Source organism: Pelodiscus sinensis, chromosome 1 (genome assembly GCF_049634645.1).
Source record: "Pelodiscus sinensis isolate JC-2024 chromosome 1, ASM4963464v1, whole genome shotgun sequence".
In the NCBI taxonomy this organism is placed as follows: domain Eukaryota; kingdom Metazoa; phylum Chordata; order Testudines; family Trionychidae; genus Pelodiscus; species Pelodiscus sinensis.
This window is the reverse complement of record NC_134711.1, coordinates 118,749,844-118,767,567: the sequence shown is the minus strand read 5'-3', so window position 1 is coordinate 118,767,567 and position 17,724 is coordinate 118,749,844. Positions and strand designations below refer to the sequence as shown.

The following is a 17,724-nucleotide window of genomic DNA, read 5'->3' as shown; positions in this document are numbered from 1 at the left end:
TCAGTGGCCGCAGCACCAGGTATAGCATTCAGCATTCCACTTGACACCTACTCATTTCTCTAACCATTAGAGGCATGTCTACACTGGAAAATAATTTCAAAATAACTAAATATGAAATAACTCCTGAAATAGCAAAATCAAAATAGTGTGTCCCCACTACTGGGGAGCCTTGAAATTAGTCCGAAGCAGGCTGCATTATTGTGGATGTGCTACCTTGAGGTAGAGCCCCAGGAAGCACTGGGGAGTAATTAATTCAAATTACTCTGGAGAGTAGCTACTTTGAATTTGCAGTAGCAGAGCGTCCACACTACCGCTATTTCAGAATAACTATTTCAAAATTAGTGTTATTCCCAGAGGAAATACTTGTTTTGAAATAGCCGGCTTGGTTGTGTGGATGCTCTGCTTAGTATTTTGAAATAAGGGGGGTTATTTTGAAATAACTCTCTAGTGTAGACCTGGGCTAGATCACCGCCTTTCAAAATACAATTTCTTTCTTATTCCTCTTATTCCTTTTCCCTAGGCAGTCACAGCAGCCATCCTAGATTCAGATCCCATCTCGGCATGTACAAAATAGGGATTTGTGAGCAAGATTTTTTCAGCTGTGAAAAATCAGTGTTTCTTACAGTATACCTTAAGTAACTAGCGGAGAGCTGGAGTTGGTCTGTGTGTGTAGTACATGCACTAGGGTTTGAATCAAGGCTCTATAACCTACACCCAGCAAGTTTGCTAGCATTAGAATCATCAGTGTAGTGACTTCACACCTGTTTCAGTGAAATTGTTTTACAATGTCCATATAATTATTTAAAGCAATAATCAAAGAATGCTTCTCAGCCACTTGAATGACATTTGCATACTGCCTAAAAGCTGGAATTAAGTTACAGATTACAAGATCATGATGGTATCAGCCTTCTTGGTGAAAATCTTTGGGTACAGTTCCCCTTCCAGTTTTAGTATGGAAAACAATGAATTAATTTGGCATACAATCTTGTTAGAGTTTAATGTATTGGTACATTTAAACATGCTTCTTTGGTTCAGTTCATTTTAATTTTTGAAACATTCATAATTTTCAAAAGTGACTATTAGTGATTTTTGGATGCTTCTGTGTTTGAGGGCTCATCTTGAGACATTTCAGAGGGGTCTTGTTTTCAAAAGATGGGCATTTCTGAAAATGAGGTTTCTCTAAGATGTCTAAAATGGCCACCAACTTTTGTCACACACTAATATAATAATATATTATTATTATTTTGCCTGATGCCTTTTGAGATGGTGACCTTCTACTTTTATAAGAAAGAAGCAAGGGGAGGTACTGGATGGCTCACAGAATTGGTAATGACTAAGATTTATCCTATTTCTTAGTCCAGTTCCTAGTGAACAAATGTGTACAGAACCCACGCCATCCTGTCTACTGGCTCCCTTGTGAACCTGCAACTGAATGGACAGTTGAATAATCTCTTTTGGTCAGGATTGAGGCATGGCAGATATTTGCATTGCTACTTTATCTGATCTGTGGCTACCTAAGGTTTCAGTTTCCTGCCCCATTCATGAGCACTTCAGTCATTAAGGGGAAAGAAAAATTAAATAAGGGCAATTTAGAGGGTAATGGTTTAATGCTTTATGCACTTACTCTACCTATAAAACTTACCAGACATCTTGTTTTTCTTTTGCAGCCTAAGGGTGGAGTGATGTACATAGGTTCCCCTGCACCCACTGGTTCTGCTCTACAGAAGTACTTTGCCAATTCACCTTACACCTTCAGTCTGCCAAACCAGGCTTCTTTTACACCAGGGGTAGGGAACCACAGGCTTGGGCACCAGATGCCGCCCCCGGCTTGCCTGGATTCGGTCCCTGAGGCTCAGGGCCCCTCCCTGCATTGGTGAACCTGTGCTGGCGCTCCGGCCCCCCCTGCTGCTTCACCATGGGGCTCGAGCACACAGAATCTACTAGGCTGGGCCTCCCAGGCTCTGCTGTTTGAGGGAAATGTGAGTAGGGTTGCCAGGTGTCCGGTTTTTGCCTGGACAGTCCATTATTCCTGGCCCCTGTCCAGTTTAAAAAAAACCAGAAAATATTGGACATGTAAAATGTCCGGTATTTTCTGTTTTTCCTGGACGGAAGGCCGGCGGGACATTCTTCCCCTGCCACCTCTAGTGGGGGCAGGAGGAGTGAGGTGGCAGGGGAGGAGTGCAGCAACCTTTTTTTGTTTTTGGTGTGTGTCATGTTACTGGATTTTGAGGGGAGCAGCCAGATCACTGATGCACCCATAGGTGGGGATGTTGGCCCCAAAAATGGTATAAAAGGGGGCCATGTGGGGTGTTGAATAGAAGCTTACTGTCTGCTAATCCCATGTATGCTAATCATGTGATGGTATAATGTCTGTGTGTATAATTAGGAGTCTGTAATCTGTGTAGATACTGAATATTTCTCTGCATGTGGCTGAGCATTGGGCAGAGCCCGGCCTATGGAAATGCTAATCAGTGAGGCCCTGTGGGACAATGGCACTCAATGGGCCAAGGATACACCTAAAGAATGAGTGGTGACTCATACCTAAGGGCTACCAGCAGGGAACACAGAGGAATAAGGAGGTGACCTGCTGTAGCCAAGAAGAGACCAGGAAGGAGGGATAAATAGGCCATGTGGGAGATGCCATCTTGTTCTTCAGCTTAGCACTTCATCCCAGAGGCAGCAGTGCAGGGATCGAAGAGCCCAGAAGAACTGTGGACCCATCCTGATTCTAGGATGTGCAACAAGGACTTTTAAACCAGCAGCTGTAACATCTCTGCTAGAGCCTGCATTGAGAACTGGGAGATTCATTGCATGTAATGTACTATTCCTTTAACAACCTTACTCTCATGCTTTTCTTTCTCATGGTAATAAACCTTTTGTTGTTAGATGCTAAAGGATTGGCTCAGCGTGATTTGTGGGTAAGGTCCAGAGGGTAAATTGACCAGGGATCTGTGGCTGGTTTCTTGGGACCGGACAGAACTTGTTCGGGGTAGGTGGGGTTGGGTGCTAGGACCCCCCCACCTGTGTATGAGGCCCAGGGCCATCTGGGGCACGGATATTGCTGGGGTGTCAGAGGGGTTTTGCTCGTGAGGCTTCAGGCAGGGAGCTGAAGCGATCTGTGGGACTGGTTTGTGGCCTGTTTGGAGAGGTCACCAGTCTGGGGACTGTAAGGAGCCCCGAAGTTTAGCAATTCGTTCTGAGCGGACGCCCTCAGCTGTGCCCAGACACGGCCCGGTCCGTCACAGTGTGGTTTTTTTTTTTGTTTTTTTGTTTTTGCTCAACCAAGTTTTTTTCCAGCCTAAATGTGAGGAGTATCTTTCTCCTTCTCAGTCAGGTGCCATGTCAGTGAGGGTTTTTTTGTGTATGACCCTCAACTGATTTTTCTGTGGGTCAGTGGCCCCGGACCCCGAAAAGGTTCCCTATACCCATTTTACACCCTCCATTGTCTCTAACATCTAACACGGGATCTATGAATATGAGTGTGTGTGCGGGGGCAGGGAAACCCTTAATGCTCTGCAACGAAAATAGTAACGTGGCTCATTGCTTCAAGGAATGAGGAGGCTAGGCTGTTGACTGATGCCAGAATTTAAATGTTATTTCTATGTAGACTGATATGTCCCAGCAAGTTTTTCACTGACTAGAGGGAGGAGTTGGTGCCTCATGACTTACGGGAACACTAATCATCCCATCTGACTTTATGGAGATTCTCGGAAAGATAACAGATTTTGTAGAACTTCTCTCTCCTTATAGATTATGTAGAGCTTCTTTCTCCTGATAGTACATGGGGGGTAGGGGAGGGTCTATGTGAACTGATTCTCATGGAAATGTCTTCTTGAGCTCAATCCCATCGGTTTCAAGTTTGGAAGAGAACAATCAATCCATACATTATCAGGGAGCCAGATCTGTCCCAGGACTCCCAGCTCCATAGAGCGAATTGTCTTCACAGGTTCATTGTTCACGGCCGATCAGGAAACAGCTGTTTTGGGCCAATTAACATTTCTTCCTATTGCCTCTTATCTCTCTCATTATATAAAAAAAAATTCCTGCAGGACGACAGAGTGACATCATCACATCACTCTGTGTCTCACCATCCCTTCTACCCTCAACCTCTCTGCCTCTTCCCCTCCTCCCCCCCACCCTCAGTGCTGCAGGGTGGGAGCTGCGAGCCGTGCCCTCCCACCTCCTGTCAGGGCTGGGAGCCATGTGGCCTGCCCCTTCCCCCCTCCCGGGGGAGGAGCCAGGAGCTGCGCCCCTCCTCCCTCTGGGGATCCAGGAACTGTGCCCCCTGGGGCCCACGAGTCACACACCCGCCCTCTTCTCCCTTACCAGGTAGCTGGAGCCATGAGGCCTCCCTCTTCCCCGGTGCTCTGGGGGGCAGGAGCTATGTGGACTCTCCGGGTATGTCTACACTACAGCGCTAATTCGAACTAACTTAGTTCGAATTAGTTAATTCGAACTAAGCTAATTCGAACTAACGCGTCTAGAACTAAAAACTAGTTCGAATTAGCGTTTTGCTAATTCGAACTAGCATGTCCACATTAAGTGGACCCTGAACCGGGCTTAAGGATGGCCGGAAGCAGTGCCGGCAGGGCATCAGAGGAGGACTTAGAGCGTGGAGATGCTGTCTCAGGCTAGCCGAGGGCTGCGCTTAAAGGGTCCCGACCCCCCACCCCGGACAGACAGTTCTCAGGGGTGCCCCGCTTACAAACCAGTCCTGGCTTGGAGTGCCCGGAGTGCCCACACTGGGCACATCACACCACTCGGCCATCAGCCCGGCTGCACTTGCCACAGGCTGCCATATGGGGAGAGGGGCAATTGGGGGGCTGCAGGAGAGCTTCCACCCCCAGAAGCCCGCAGAGCCAGCCCAGTCCTCCCCATCGGGGGCTCGTGCCCCATTCCTCCCTCACCTCCTTCCACTTACCCTTCCCTAGCCCCTTTTCTTGATGTACAAAATAAAGGACAATTGTGTTCAAAAATGGAATCTGTCTTTATTGAACAAAACTGGGGGAGAATGGGAAAAGGAGGTGGGAGAGGGGAAGAGAGAGGCTGGGAGAGGGGAGGGCAACTAACATGATCAGGGGTTGGGAACAGGTCCCATATGAAGAGAGGCTAAAGAGACTGGGACTTCTCAGCTTAGAAAAGAGGAGACGGAGGGGGGACAGGATAGAGGTCTCTAAAAGCAGGAGTTGGGTGGAGACGGTGCACACAGAAAAGTTCTTCATTAGTTCCCATAAAGAAGGACTAGAGGACACCAAAGGAAAGGAATGGGTAGCAGGCTTCAAACTAGTAACAGAAAGTTGTTCTTCACAAAGCAAAGAGTCAACCTGTGGAACTCCTTGCTGCAGGAGGCTGTGAAGGCTAGAACTAGAACAGAGTTGAAAGGGAAGTGAGATCAAGTGATGCAGGTTGGGTCCATGGAGTGATATTAGCCAGGGGGTAGGAGTGGTGTCCCTACCCAAAGTTTGTGGAAGGCTGGAGAGGGATGGCACGAGACAAATGGCTTGGTCACTGTCTCTGGTCCATCCCCTCCAGGGTCCCTAGGGTTGGCTGCTGTCAGCAGACAGGCTACTGGGCTAGATGGACCTTTGGTCTGACCCAGGACGGCCATTGTAAGCTCAGGGCTCAGGGTCGGGGGTCTCAGTGGACCACCTTGATTTTCATGCACTCCTGCTCCTGGGTGGCCAGGCAGGCAGCTCTCCTGCCCTAGACGGCCACCTTCCTGTGCCTAGTGCGGAGATCCTGGACGAGGTCCACGATGTCCGCACTAGCCCAGGCGGGTGCCCGCCTCTTGCGGTCCCGGGCAAGCTCCCGGGAGCCGCCAGCCTGGTCCCGGGAAGAGGGGGAGGGCTGGGGGGCATCGGGTGGCTGGCTCGATCCGTGCCAGGTGCAGGGTCTGCTGGCTGGGTGCTGGCAGGCTTCCACCTGGCACGGGCACCCTAGCCAGCCCGTGCCCCTTTAAGGGGTCCGGGGCCAGGAGGGGGGCATAGAGTTTCCCTGGTGTTGGCCAGAGTGGCCACCAGGGAAACCTGGGAAGCCTTAGCCTCCCACTAGTTCGAATTAAGGGTCTACACACCCCTTAATTCGAACTAGCTTGTTCGAACTAGGCTTAATCCTCGTAAAATGAGGTTTACCTAGTTCAAACTAAGCGCTCCGCTAGTTCGAATTAAATTCGAACTAGCGGAGCGCTAGTGTAGCACCTATGAAAGTTAGTTCGAACTAACATCCGTTAGTTCGACCTAACTTTGTAGTGTAGACATACCCTCCCTTCCCTCCTTCCCAGTGCTCCAGGGGGGTGAGAGCCATGAGTCACATGCCCTTCCCCCTCCCCACATCTCTAGCCCCGTCACACACACACCCTTGGCCGAGACCCCACACCCCAGCCCGCTCACTCATACACCCCCTACCTGAGACCCTGCACCTCCAGCCCCCTCACTCACTACCCTGCCAAGACCCTGCACCACAACCCCTTCACTCACCCCTTCCACCAAGACCCTGCACCTCCAGCCTACTCCTGGCCCCACCCCCTGGCTAGACACCTACTCCTAGCCTGCACCTGCATGCTCTGCTGCTCTTTTGCCCTCCCTCCTGGCCAGACACCTACCCTCAGCCAGCTCTTGCCACATTCCCCCTGACCAGACACCCTGCCCCCAGCCCAATCCTGCACTCTTCCCTGGCCAGATACCTACCCCCAGAGAGAGAGGGACTGGTGAGCATGGTGAGCATGGGGCGTTGCCCCCTAGTAAACATTAAACACTGAGTTTGTCCTTGCCATGAAGATGCTGGGAGCGCAAGAGTATCCATGGCAGTGTAGATGCTCTCTTGCGCAAGAAAGCTCCGATAGCCATTTTAGCCATAGGGGTTTCTTGTGCAAGAAACCCCAGTTGCCTGTCCACCCTGCCTTCTTGAGCAAGAGGGCTTATTCCTCGTGGGGAGAGGAATAACTTGCGCAAGAAGCCCTCTGTTCTGATGCCTTACTGTAAATGTACTTGTGCAAGAACACGCGTGCAGTGTAGACACTCCGCAAGTTTTTGCGCAAGAATGACCATTCTTGCACAAAAAGCCTGCAATGTAGACATAGCCCAGGTGCTTAGCACCTCTCAGGGTCAGATCCTGTACACTGAGGCACTGAGGCATGAATGTAGGTAGAAAAAAGATGTAGGAGCAATGAAGTTTCCCTATAATCCTTTGCAACTATTAGGCCTTTTTTCAAAATGGCTTAGCAGATAATCAGAGAACCTGCTTCAGTAGTGCAGAAAGAGCCACTCAGATATGTTGATAATTCTTCAAAAGATATAAGAAAAATATCCACTTGCTCTGTGCTTTTCATTATGCTGTATTCTCAATATCTGGTTTGTCTATCCTTTTTTGGACCATCAAATTATTACTGTTTTATGGAACCCAATAAACATAATGTTAAAATCTTCATTGTTCAGTAATTATTATTACTCTGCATAAATAATGGCTTGAAAAATATTTCTAAAAACAGTTGTTATTTCATCGAGTGGGAGTTATTTTGCTTTTCCTCATAAAACTTCCTACTTTTTACAATAAAATACATATGCTTATTACCAAAGGGACCGATCCAGGAAACACTAGCTGGTGCTGTTCTTATGTGGGTTTTGTCCACAAAAGCTCATGATATTATATATATATATTTGTTAGTCTCAAGACTAACACTACACTACAGTGTTATTTCAAAATATCTTATTTCGAAACAGTTAATTCGAAATAAGCTATTTCAAAATAACGCGTCTACATACAAAATGCATTTCAAAATAGCATTTTGCTATTTCGAAATACCGCATCCACACTGAGTGGACTCTGATTCAGAGTTAAGGCCAGCCAGGTCAGGTCAGGTCAGGGTTAGGGCATCAGGTAAGGAGTGTCTTTGTGTGGCTGTTGCCTGAGGCTATCTGAGGCCTATGCTTAAAGGGACATCCCCCCGCCACCCGGGCAGCTGATTCTCAGGTGTCCCTACTTGCCTGCCTGCCTTCCACGTACCTCTCCCTAACCCCCCTTCCTGATGTCAAATAAAATACACATATTTTTAAAAATATAAATTCTTTATTTAACAAAACTTGGGGGGGGAATGAAATTATGGGGAGACTGGGGAAAAGAGGTGGGAGAGGGGAGGGGGAATTCTGGGAGGAGGGAGCTGGAAGGGGGAAGCAAGGGGAAGAAGGGGGAGGGGAAGCTCAGGGCTCAAGGGTGGGGGTCTCGCCGGGCCAACATGGCGGGTGCGGAGGCCTCGATGTCCCCAGGAGGATGGGGAGGAGGGTGTGGAGATTGAGGAGGAGGATGTGAAGGTTGAGGAGGGAGAGGCGAAAGGGGGAGGAGGAGTGAGAGCTGGGGAGGCAGCAGGCGCTGGAGTGGTACGAGACAGCACGCTCTTCACCAGGGTCTACAGATGGCACAACCCTGGGCAAGAAGCTCCTGCCGGAACTCCCGATCATCCTGCACCCTCTGCTCCATGGTACGGTGCAGGGCTTGCAGGTCCCCCAGCTGCTGGTCTCGGTACCCCTGCAGTGTTCAGGTGGACCTGCTGAGCCCTCGGGTGCGGGAGGATGTCCCGGGCGGGGTGGTGCACCCTGCACGCAAAGCTGGTGAGGCTATAGAGAAAGAAGGGAAGTGGTCAGTTCTCCCTGGGGACACAGTGGATGATGCCCACCCCCCTCTGCGAGGTGAGGATAACCGTACCCTGCACCGTCAGAGCCATGGTCGTCCTGTCCAGCTATCCCCAGGAGTGGGAGCTGCACCGAGACCGCACCCAGGCCTATGCTATGCCTATGCTATGCCTATGCTGTGTATTGCGCGGGAGATGTTAGAGGGGGCTTGTGAAGGGAGGGCGTCCTGCTGTGTCCCACCCTGGGGTCAGGAGCATGTCTGGGCTCTTCAAACACGTGTGTGGCTATCAGGCCACGGCCCCTGTGTGGCAGGCAGCTGAAGCCACCTGCCCAGGAGTGGCACAGCATGTGCTCACACATGCACAGGTTGCTGCATGATGCGTGGTAAGGAAGGGCCATGAGCGCGGTCCCTGGTCTCCCTCCCCGCCCCACCCCGCTGGGAAGGGGACAGTGATGGCACTTACATGGTGTGGCCTCCCCGGACGACCCTGCTGACTCCTCTCCTGGGACTGCTTGGAGGTCCTGCTTGTGTGGCATCTCCTCCTCCGTGCCCTGGTCAGGGCCCTCCGGTCCCGGCTTGCTGCCCCCTGGGGAGGCACAGACCGCACCGTCCCCCTTGATGCGGTCCAGGGTGGTGAAATAGTGGCAGGTGTCTGCCCCTACCCCGAGTGGCCCTGGTGTACGCCTGCCGCAGCTCTTTTATCTTGAGGTGCACCTGCTCCTGGGTGCGCCTGTGGCCTTTCTTGCCCGTGGTGGCAGCTATGCGGCCATAGACAGCTGCCTTCCTCCATCTAGTGCAGAGATCGTGAACATTGGGGGCCTGCCCCCAAACCTCAATGAGGTCCATGATCTCCACACTAGTCCAGGAGGGCACCCGCTATCTATGGTCCCTGGCTGGCTCCTGGGTAGGCAGTGAAACGGGATTCCGGAATAAAGCCCTAAATCAACTCGTGTAATGAGGTTTACCACCTAATTTGATTTAGGGGCTTTATTCCGAAATCCCATTTCACTGCCTCATGTAGATGCGGGCAGTTACTTCGGGCTAGTCAATTTCTAAAATGGCGACTGGCTGGGAACATGCAAATCAAGTTCAGGATATTTAAATCCTGGGCTTGATTTGCAATTCCGGTCACCCTCATTAGCCTCCCTAGATCGATCTAGGAGGCTAATGTAGACGTACCCTTACAGAAAAAAACAGCAAGTAAATGGTCTGGTAGCACTTTATAGACTAACAAAACATGTAGATGGTATTACGAGCTTTCATGGGCATCTGAAGAAGTGGGCTGTGCCCACAAAAGCTCATGATACCATCTACATGTTTTGTTAGTTTATAACGTGCTACCAGACATTTGCTTGCTGTTTTTTTCAGCACCCTTTGAAGTTACTGGATAGACCCTGATTAACTATAGTGAGCAGTAGATAGAACCGAGAGTGCACAAAACACATAAGTAACTACTGTGACATTACTTCCTCCCTCAGTTCTCCTGATGACCGTGTCCTGACAGAACCTTTACCTGATTTCTGCTAATGATAATGTGATGTGTCTACACTTTTACCTGATATGCACAAACATGACATAGACCCAAGGAGGGAAAGAAAATGTTTAGGGTGGGTCTAGCCATAAGTAAGTGTAAGTGAGGAAACTGAGCAGAGGAACGTTTAGGCTGAATATCAAGAAAAACATCCTAACAATGAAATCAACTAGGCTGTGGAATAATCTCCCAAAGGAAGTGGTGGAAACTTTATCGATGAGTCATTTCAAGCCAGAGAGGTCAAAGCACTGAGTGTAAGGAACAGTCATGCACTGGAAGGGAATGGAAAGAATGAGCTCACAGGTCTTTTCCCCTATCTCTAATCTCTGTCACCCCTACAGTCATCAATACTGCAGTTTGCTTTTTATTCTGAAAGAAAATTGGTCTGAAAAATACAATGCAAGCAGTAGTGACACTTCCCAAGGGGGAGGGGAAGAGGCAGGAAACAATCCTAAATGTTTCTTTGAGTACAGGAGCCTGGGAAATGCTTTTCAAAACAATTTGGATAACGTGAAGTATGGTAACAAGCTGCAGAGTAATTTTCTTTTTTGTCAGTGCTGTCAGAATGTGCGCCTGGCCTGACAGCAGTTTTCTTGCAAATTGATGAACCATCAGGATATTCTATCCAGCCAGTTTAGAGTAGAAATAGTTCCAGGAACAAGTCTGCCAGGACAGATCCTCAGCTGCAGCAAATCAGGATAGCTCTGTTGATTTCAGTGCCGAGCCACCCCAGTTTGCAGCTGGCCTACTTACTGTTAAAAATAAAAAGATACTTCCAACTTACCCAAAGTTTTACTAAAAGGAGGCATACTTGCAGGAATTTTATCTTGCCTACTTAAAATTCCCTTTGTAGTTTCCTTTGGCCAGAGAATTCTGCACCTCCTGCTCCAAAGAGTTGTGAGTCTATATTTTGTAAATGAATATTTCAGATTTGTAAGGCACTTTGGTATCCTTGAACAGTAGGTGTGATAGCCATGTAATAATCTGGCCATTTTTTAAGCTGAACTCATTGGCCCACCTCTGTTATTTTTTAAAATCAATTATATTAAAATGACACAATAATGTTACTTGCAGATACTATACAATGCTGGTCATGTTGCACCAGACTTCCCCGGAAAATGCCAAGATACCAGGGGAATGAGCGTGGCACAAGAACCTGAATAGAACGTAATCCGTTTCCTGAAAGGGTTGAAGCCAACCTGAGGTGTGGCTTAAGCTGGTAATTGTTGGTAAGGTAGAGAATGTGGTTTGGTAGCTTACCACACTAAAACACGCATGGAATGTAGTTCCAGTGGAGACAAGGGTAGGTTTTAGTGGATTCCTGAACTTTGTGATGTGAGTGCCCCAAAAAGCCACTAGAGGGCACCATCCCCATCAGGACTAGCATGCTGCAGCAAGGGGGGGGCAGGGGGAGGGGGATGTACATGGAAGTACTGGATGCAGTAATGCAGAGAAGAGCAAAGAAAACTGAGATGGTCCAAATATACCCAGATTCCTCTCTTGGACTGAAGTACAAGCTGAACACCAGATGCTTCCCAAAAGTACCCAACCTCAGCAATTTCACCTGACCCTTGGCACCCTTTGCAGCAAGCAGCCTGTACAATTTGCGTATGAGAGTTGCAGTACTGCCCCTGGGTGGAATTTTCTTGGAATACACATGGCATAGAACACAGCAGTTCTGAGGCTGCCTAATTTACACTAAAGAGACAAGGTGTGTGGTAAGCTTTTTTATTGGCCCAATTTCTGTTGGTGGGAGATCCATGCTTTCAAGCTACCCAGATCCCTTCTTCAGGCCCAGACTGGATGAGAGCTCTGTGTAGCTCAAAAGCTTGTCTCTCACCAACAGAAGCTAGTCCACTAAACGATATTACCTCATCCACCTCGTCTCTCTGCTATCATGGGACTTACCTGGCTAAAACAATTTTGCATGTAATAATATTCTGGTTTACACTAGGCTCTTTTGTCCTCTGATCAGTTCACAATACCTCTAGCTTTGTGCTCTGGCTTAAAGCTGCCTTTTCCATGAGTTATGCTTGTGTTTGTTGCATCACCTAGGTGTGTGCAAAATAGAGGCTCAATGTTTGGCTTTGAGGGGATTTCTCCAGCCTCCAAATCTCAGAACTCTGGGCTATCAGTGCTGGCCAAGTGCTAGCAGGTGCAGGCACGTTGACTATGAAAGTGGGATTAAATAGAACAGGAGAGCTCTAAACAGATGGAGCTTGTCTAAGAAGGCCCAAAAGAAGACAATTCTTGAGCTCATTGCTTGGGTTCACTTTAAATTTGGGGCCTGTCCTAATTAAAAGCTATTTAATTAATTAATATGTCTCTCCCCCCCCCCAATGGTTGGGCTAGTAAGTGGGATTGGGGGCTAGTCAGCCAAGAGAAATGGTATCAGTCAAGCTTTTCAATAGTGTAGGCAGGTGCATGTCTCTCAGCAGTTCCCATTGCTACATGGAGGAACAAAGGGAAGAAAGCCAGCTTCCCTCTGGGCTGGAAGGGGGAAAAAGTAGAGAATGTTCCCAAACCATCAGCAGCTCCTTCACCCCATAACAGATGAGGGAAAGAGGAAGATGCCTGTGAGCCTGGCTGAGGGAAAATGGAAGAAGACAAGCCATGAACTGTGGGGCAAGAAAAGAGGAAAGGCCATCCAGGGACCAAGAATGGAGGGGAAGGTGACTGAGGGGCAGCTACCAAGGCAAGAGAAAGTGAGGGGGGAACACCATAGTAGAGTCTGATGGGGAAGGAGCAGGGAATGGGAGTATCAAAGCATGGAGCAAAGCTTGAGATACACAAGAAAGGACGGGGAGCCCTGGTGAAGAGGGAATGGAAAGGGATTGGAGATAAAAAGAAATGAGGGGTGACAGAAAGCCAGGAGAAAGGGGGTGAAAAATGGAAGAGAAAATAAAAGGGGGAAAAGGAATTCATAGAGCAGAAGAAATGTCCTGGAGACCAAAGAAAGAAAGAAACTTGGAGGTGGAAGGGTGGAAGAAAGGCCCCCTGCGATCTGCAGGTTTGTACATTGTATTTCATGTTGACACGTCTGAAGGATGCTGCCAGACCCTGTCAGAAAGGGGGAAGAGAAAGGAGAAGGAGGAACTAGAATCTGTGGGCCTCTTGAAGCCCTTCATGTGGAGGCAGGCAGGAAACCTTTGGGAAATGTTTGTAGGATTGGGCTGGAGTTTGGGACCTGTGCGGGGGCTTGTAGCCCTGTTTCCTTCTCTCCCTTCAATTTCCCTGCTCCCTCAGTGAGAAACATTTCCAGCTTACTTGTTTTACATAATTTTGCTGACAACAGTGCACTCTAGTGGCCATATAAGGATGTGACAGGAGCAAGAGCGATATGTGAACATGTGATGCTGCACTCCAGTTTCAATGACAGCTGTTTTAATTCATCTTCATTTTCACAGACATGAAATTTTGCACTGCCAGTTTGCGACTGGGTTTATAAGAGCAAACATTTTTAAACGGTGTCATTATGAAGCATTACCACACAGACGTTAGCGCCTTAGTACAAAGTCCCGTGGAGAGCTAACTTTGCAGTGTAATTTTCCTGCAGGCCTGCCAAACAGTCCATGGCAAGAACCATCTGTGATGTCTTACGGGGGCATTTTTCAGTTACATCTTCCACGGGGTAACTAAAAACTGTGCTGTAAAACATAAGCCATCAGCACACATGGCTTGGGTTGTCACATAAGTATGATAGAGTTTCTAGATAAATCATGCCATTCCCATAGATTATATATCATGTGCCGAAAGTGTCCGTCTGCTATGTACATTGGACAAACATCTCAGACACTTCGCCAAAGGATTAATGCCCACAAAACAGATATCAGACAAGATCACAAAGAGAAAACAGTTTCTTGCCATTTTAACCAGAAAGGACACTCTCTCAATGACTTGACCACCTGCATTCTGCTACAAAGACCTTTTACATCTGCACTTGAAAGGGAATCCTCTGAACTGTCATTCATATTAAAATTCGACACTTGCCAACAAGGACTTAACAAACATTTGAACTATCTCACCCATTACCAAGATAGTTTCCCCAATTATCACCTCTAATACCATTAACTCACAAACATCCCACTCTCCCTACCTCTAATACCATCAATTCACAGACACTTACCTTCCTTCCTTCCCCCCCTCCCCCCCGCATCCCCCTCCTGTTCTGCAATGTGATTTGTCCTTTTCATATTTGTTCATTTTTTTAATTGTATCCTTTGGTATATATGGTTGTGACTACTTTCTTCCACTATTTGATCTGAGGAAGTGGGTCTGGCCCACGAAAGCTCATCATCTAATAAACCATCTTGTTAGTCTTTAAAGTGCTACATTGTCCTGCATTTTGCTTCAACTACCCCAGACTAACACGGCTACATTTCTATCACTATTCCCCCTATATGGTATTTCTCACTTCCTGTCCAAAACTCATGCACAGTGTGTTTTTGTGCACTGTTGAAGAGCTGCACTTTATTTTCTTGGTGCCTTTCAAAAATAGAGACCCTCTAGCTATTGGGTTTGATGCAGGAACACTAAGAAAAATTCTGTATTCTGACTTATGACATAATCCCTTCCGGCCTTTAAATTTGTGAATTATGATTCTAGTGGTCATAATATGTGCACAACATACTGCAGGTGACACGTGAGCAGGATTCATCACTGAATTTGGCTCAGTGGCTGAATCATTAGCTTGTCATATCAGGTGTGAAAGGCAGTCTCTTAAGGTATGTCTACACTACCACCCTAGTTCGAACTAGGGTGGTAATGTAGGCAACCGGAGTTGCAAATGAAGCCCGGGATTTGAATTTCCTGGGCTTCATTTGCATCTCGCCGGGCGCCGCCATTTTTAAATGTCCGCTAGTGCGGACTCCGTGCCGCGCGGCTACACGCGGCATAGACTAGGTAGTTCGGACTAGCCTTCCTCGAGGAGTAACGGTAGTTCGGACTAGGAAGCCTAGTCCGAACTACCTAGTACATGCCGCGTGTAGCCGCGCGGCACGGAGTCTGCACTAGCAGACATTTAAAAATGGCAGCGCCTGGCAAGATGCAAATGAAGCCCAGGAAATTCAAATCCCGGGCTTCCTTTGCAACTCCAGTTGCCTACATTACCACCCTAGTTCGAACTAGGGTGGTAGTGTAGACATACCCTTAATGATCCCTTTCCTGAATATGGACGGGATTACTGGGGGCCAACAGCCTTATGGGACCTTGGGCAAGGTTGCGGGGGCAGCTCTGTTCTCCCAGAAGGGGTGGGTCCTTCGACAGAAGGGTGGGCAGGCCCCTAGACAGGGGGCACAGAAGGTAATTGCCCTGAGAGTCCGAGTATCAACCAGAGCCCCAGGCCCCTTTGATTGACCATTCGGATGTATCTTTGAGGGCTTGAGGGAGGGGGGAGCATACAACCATCTGGGCAATGCTAAAGGGTGACTGCCTTGGACCCCATACCATCTGCCCATGGTCCTGCCCCTTCGGGAGGCATGGAGCCAGCCCTTCCCCCCCCAACGCCTTGCCTTGGGCCCTGTGGTGACTGTTGGCACAACTGAAGGCCGGGCTGGAGCAGCCATCCTTCAGCGCTGCCCGGAGTTCACTGTGTGGTGCCTCTTTGCCCCACCAGCCCTTAGTGCTGTCTGGAGCCCCCTGCGTAGCACTCCAGTAGCAATTTAAAGAGCCCCCAGCTCTGGCTGTTGCTGGGGTCTCGGCAACTTCCCCCCTCCCCACACACACACTCCATTAGCAGCCTGCCAGATTGTAATCTGCATGGCTGGAGGCCCAGCTTGGTAAAGATCTTAGCAAAGTGAAGTCTCTCCAAGAGCTCAGTGATGAGTGGCAGAGGATATTGTTTCTGTCAGTTTACCAAACAATAGGGAGTGGTCAATCCATTTATTTATTTATTTGTTTATTTGTTTATTGGTTACAAAGAAAATTGGGGACTTGCTGGGGACACAAGTGGACAAACAAATATTTCCAGGTTCTCCCTGTGGTATCCTTGGGGGAGCCTGGCATGAAGCCCTGTTAGTCTTCTCTTTTCTAAGCTGCACAGTCCCTTTTTTTTAATTTCCCCTCAGATGGAAGGTGTTCCACACTTATAATCATTTTTGTTGCCCTTCTCTAATATGACTTTTTTGAGGCAACCCAAAGTGAACAGAGTATTCAAGGTGTGGGTGTACTATGGATTCATTTGGGGACAGACGTTTTCAGGGAATTATCCGTGATGGTGCTAAGATCTCTTTCAGAAATGGGAACAACTAATTTAGAGCTCGTCATTTAGTATGTATAGTTGGACTTCATAGACAAGCAAAATGTTATCAGTTCAGTTGATGGTATTAACCCAAATAAAAGAGATAAAACTTGTGATTATTGCCCGGGGGCTGGATGGAGTGTTTATTGTAGGGGGAACATTTGAGAGCATGCATATTTGGAATGAAAAAACTGACACTATAGAATGCCTTTCTATATTAGAGAAAATGACTTTAGTTTACTCTGATTCACCTTAATTTCCATCAGGTGCACAGCTGTCCAACTGGCAAATTTCCAAGAGTGTTAGGTTTGTGATCAAGGACCACAGGGTGACAACGAGAGTAGGTAAAGAAGCAAATGCATGTTAAGGGTACATTTATTGAATTATTCATGCTTATTTATTTTCACATTATCACTGCAATGACTTCAACAAGCATTCTAATTACCAATATTTTAAACCCATAAATTTCATTACCCACTCATGTAAACAGTGTTATAAAACCTCAAAATATTGGTGCTATAATTATTGCCAAGAAACGTTCATAGGCCACCTGTTAGGTGAGGCACAAGGCAACTTTAAACAAGCAACAAATTAACTGAATAACGGAGAAAAGAAACGAGCCTTCCATACTACCCTGGACTCTTTTCTTAAGGCTCTGTCTGTATGTTACATACATATACACCAAAACATGCTCAGCTGTAGAATCGACAATCAAAACACTTTGATTCACCATAAGTTTAAGAACCAGCAATAGACAACATGTTAGCAATCTAGGGAAGATGCTTGTCCAAACAATGATGCTCTTCATAGCCTTGTCCAATAGGTATGCTCTTCATAGCCTTCTTCATCAGTGTTGGAACTAAGAGTGCAAGAGGTACTGCAGTGCTCTCTGGCTTGAAGTGGTTTCCAGTTGGGTTCAACGGCGCTCAGCATTCTCACTATAAAAATTGTCCCAGCACCCCTGCCTTGCTCTGATGAGGCAAGCATGGGTTAACTCCACCTCATGAGCCAGAGAGGGCACGCCCCCTCAACCCTGCTGGGAATGCTCTGGCTGGGAACCAGGTATAAAAGGGAACACCTTGGCTCAGGGCTGACTGCCAAGGAGGCAGGATTCAAGCTGCAGGTTCCAACCAGGGAACTGCTGAAGCCCCAGACCAGGAAAGTCAGATGCTCCAAGTACCAGGCAGATGCTCCAAGGACACTTGGAACTGCCGGGAACTGCACAGGCTGAAGAGCCCAGAGAAGCCCACTCTGGGTAGGAAGTAGCCTAGGAGACAGGTCATTGTGTTGGGTGTCATTAGTGTTCTTTGACTGGATCCCCATTGACTCA

General features: G+C 48.0%; 2 protein-coding genes across 3 annotated transcripts in view; both read left to right on the top strand.

Annotated features, from left to right (window-relative positions):
* The window catches only part of LMNTD1 (lamin tail domain containing 1), a 276,783-nt gene extending 273,896 nt beyond the window's left edge, over positions 1 to 2,887 (top strand). For both annotated transcript variants that reach the window (XM_075898616.1, XM_075898606.1), the window contains one exon: positions 1,668 to 2,887. In XM_075898616.1, the coding sequence (XP_075754731.1) occupies positions 1,668 to 1,877 (210 nt within the window). In that variant the 3' untranslated portion in view covers positions 1,878 to 2,887. The remainder of the gene's footprint in view (positions 1 to 1,667) is intronic.
* Positions 1 to 17,724, top strand: part of KRAS (KRAS proto-oncogene, GTPase) — a 208,257-nt gene that overhangs the window by 85,651 nt on the left and 104,882 nt on the right. The gene's annotated exons all lie outside the window — the stretch shown is intronic.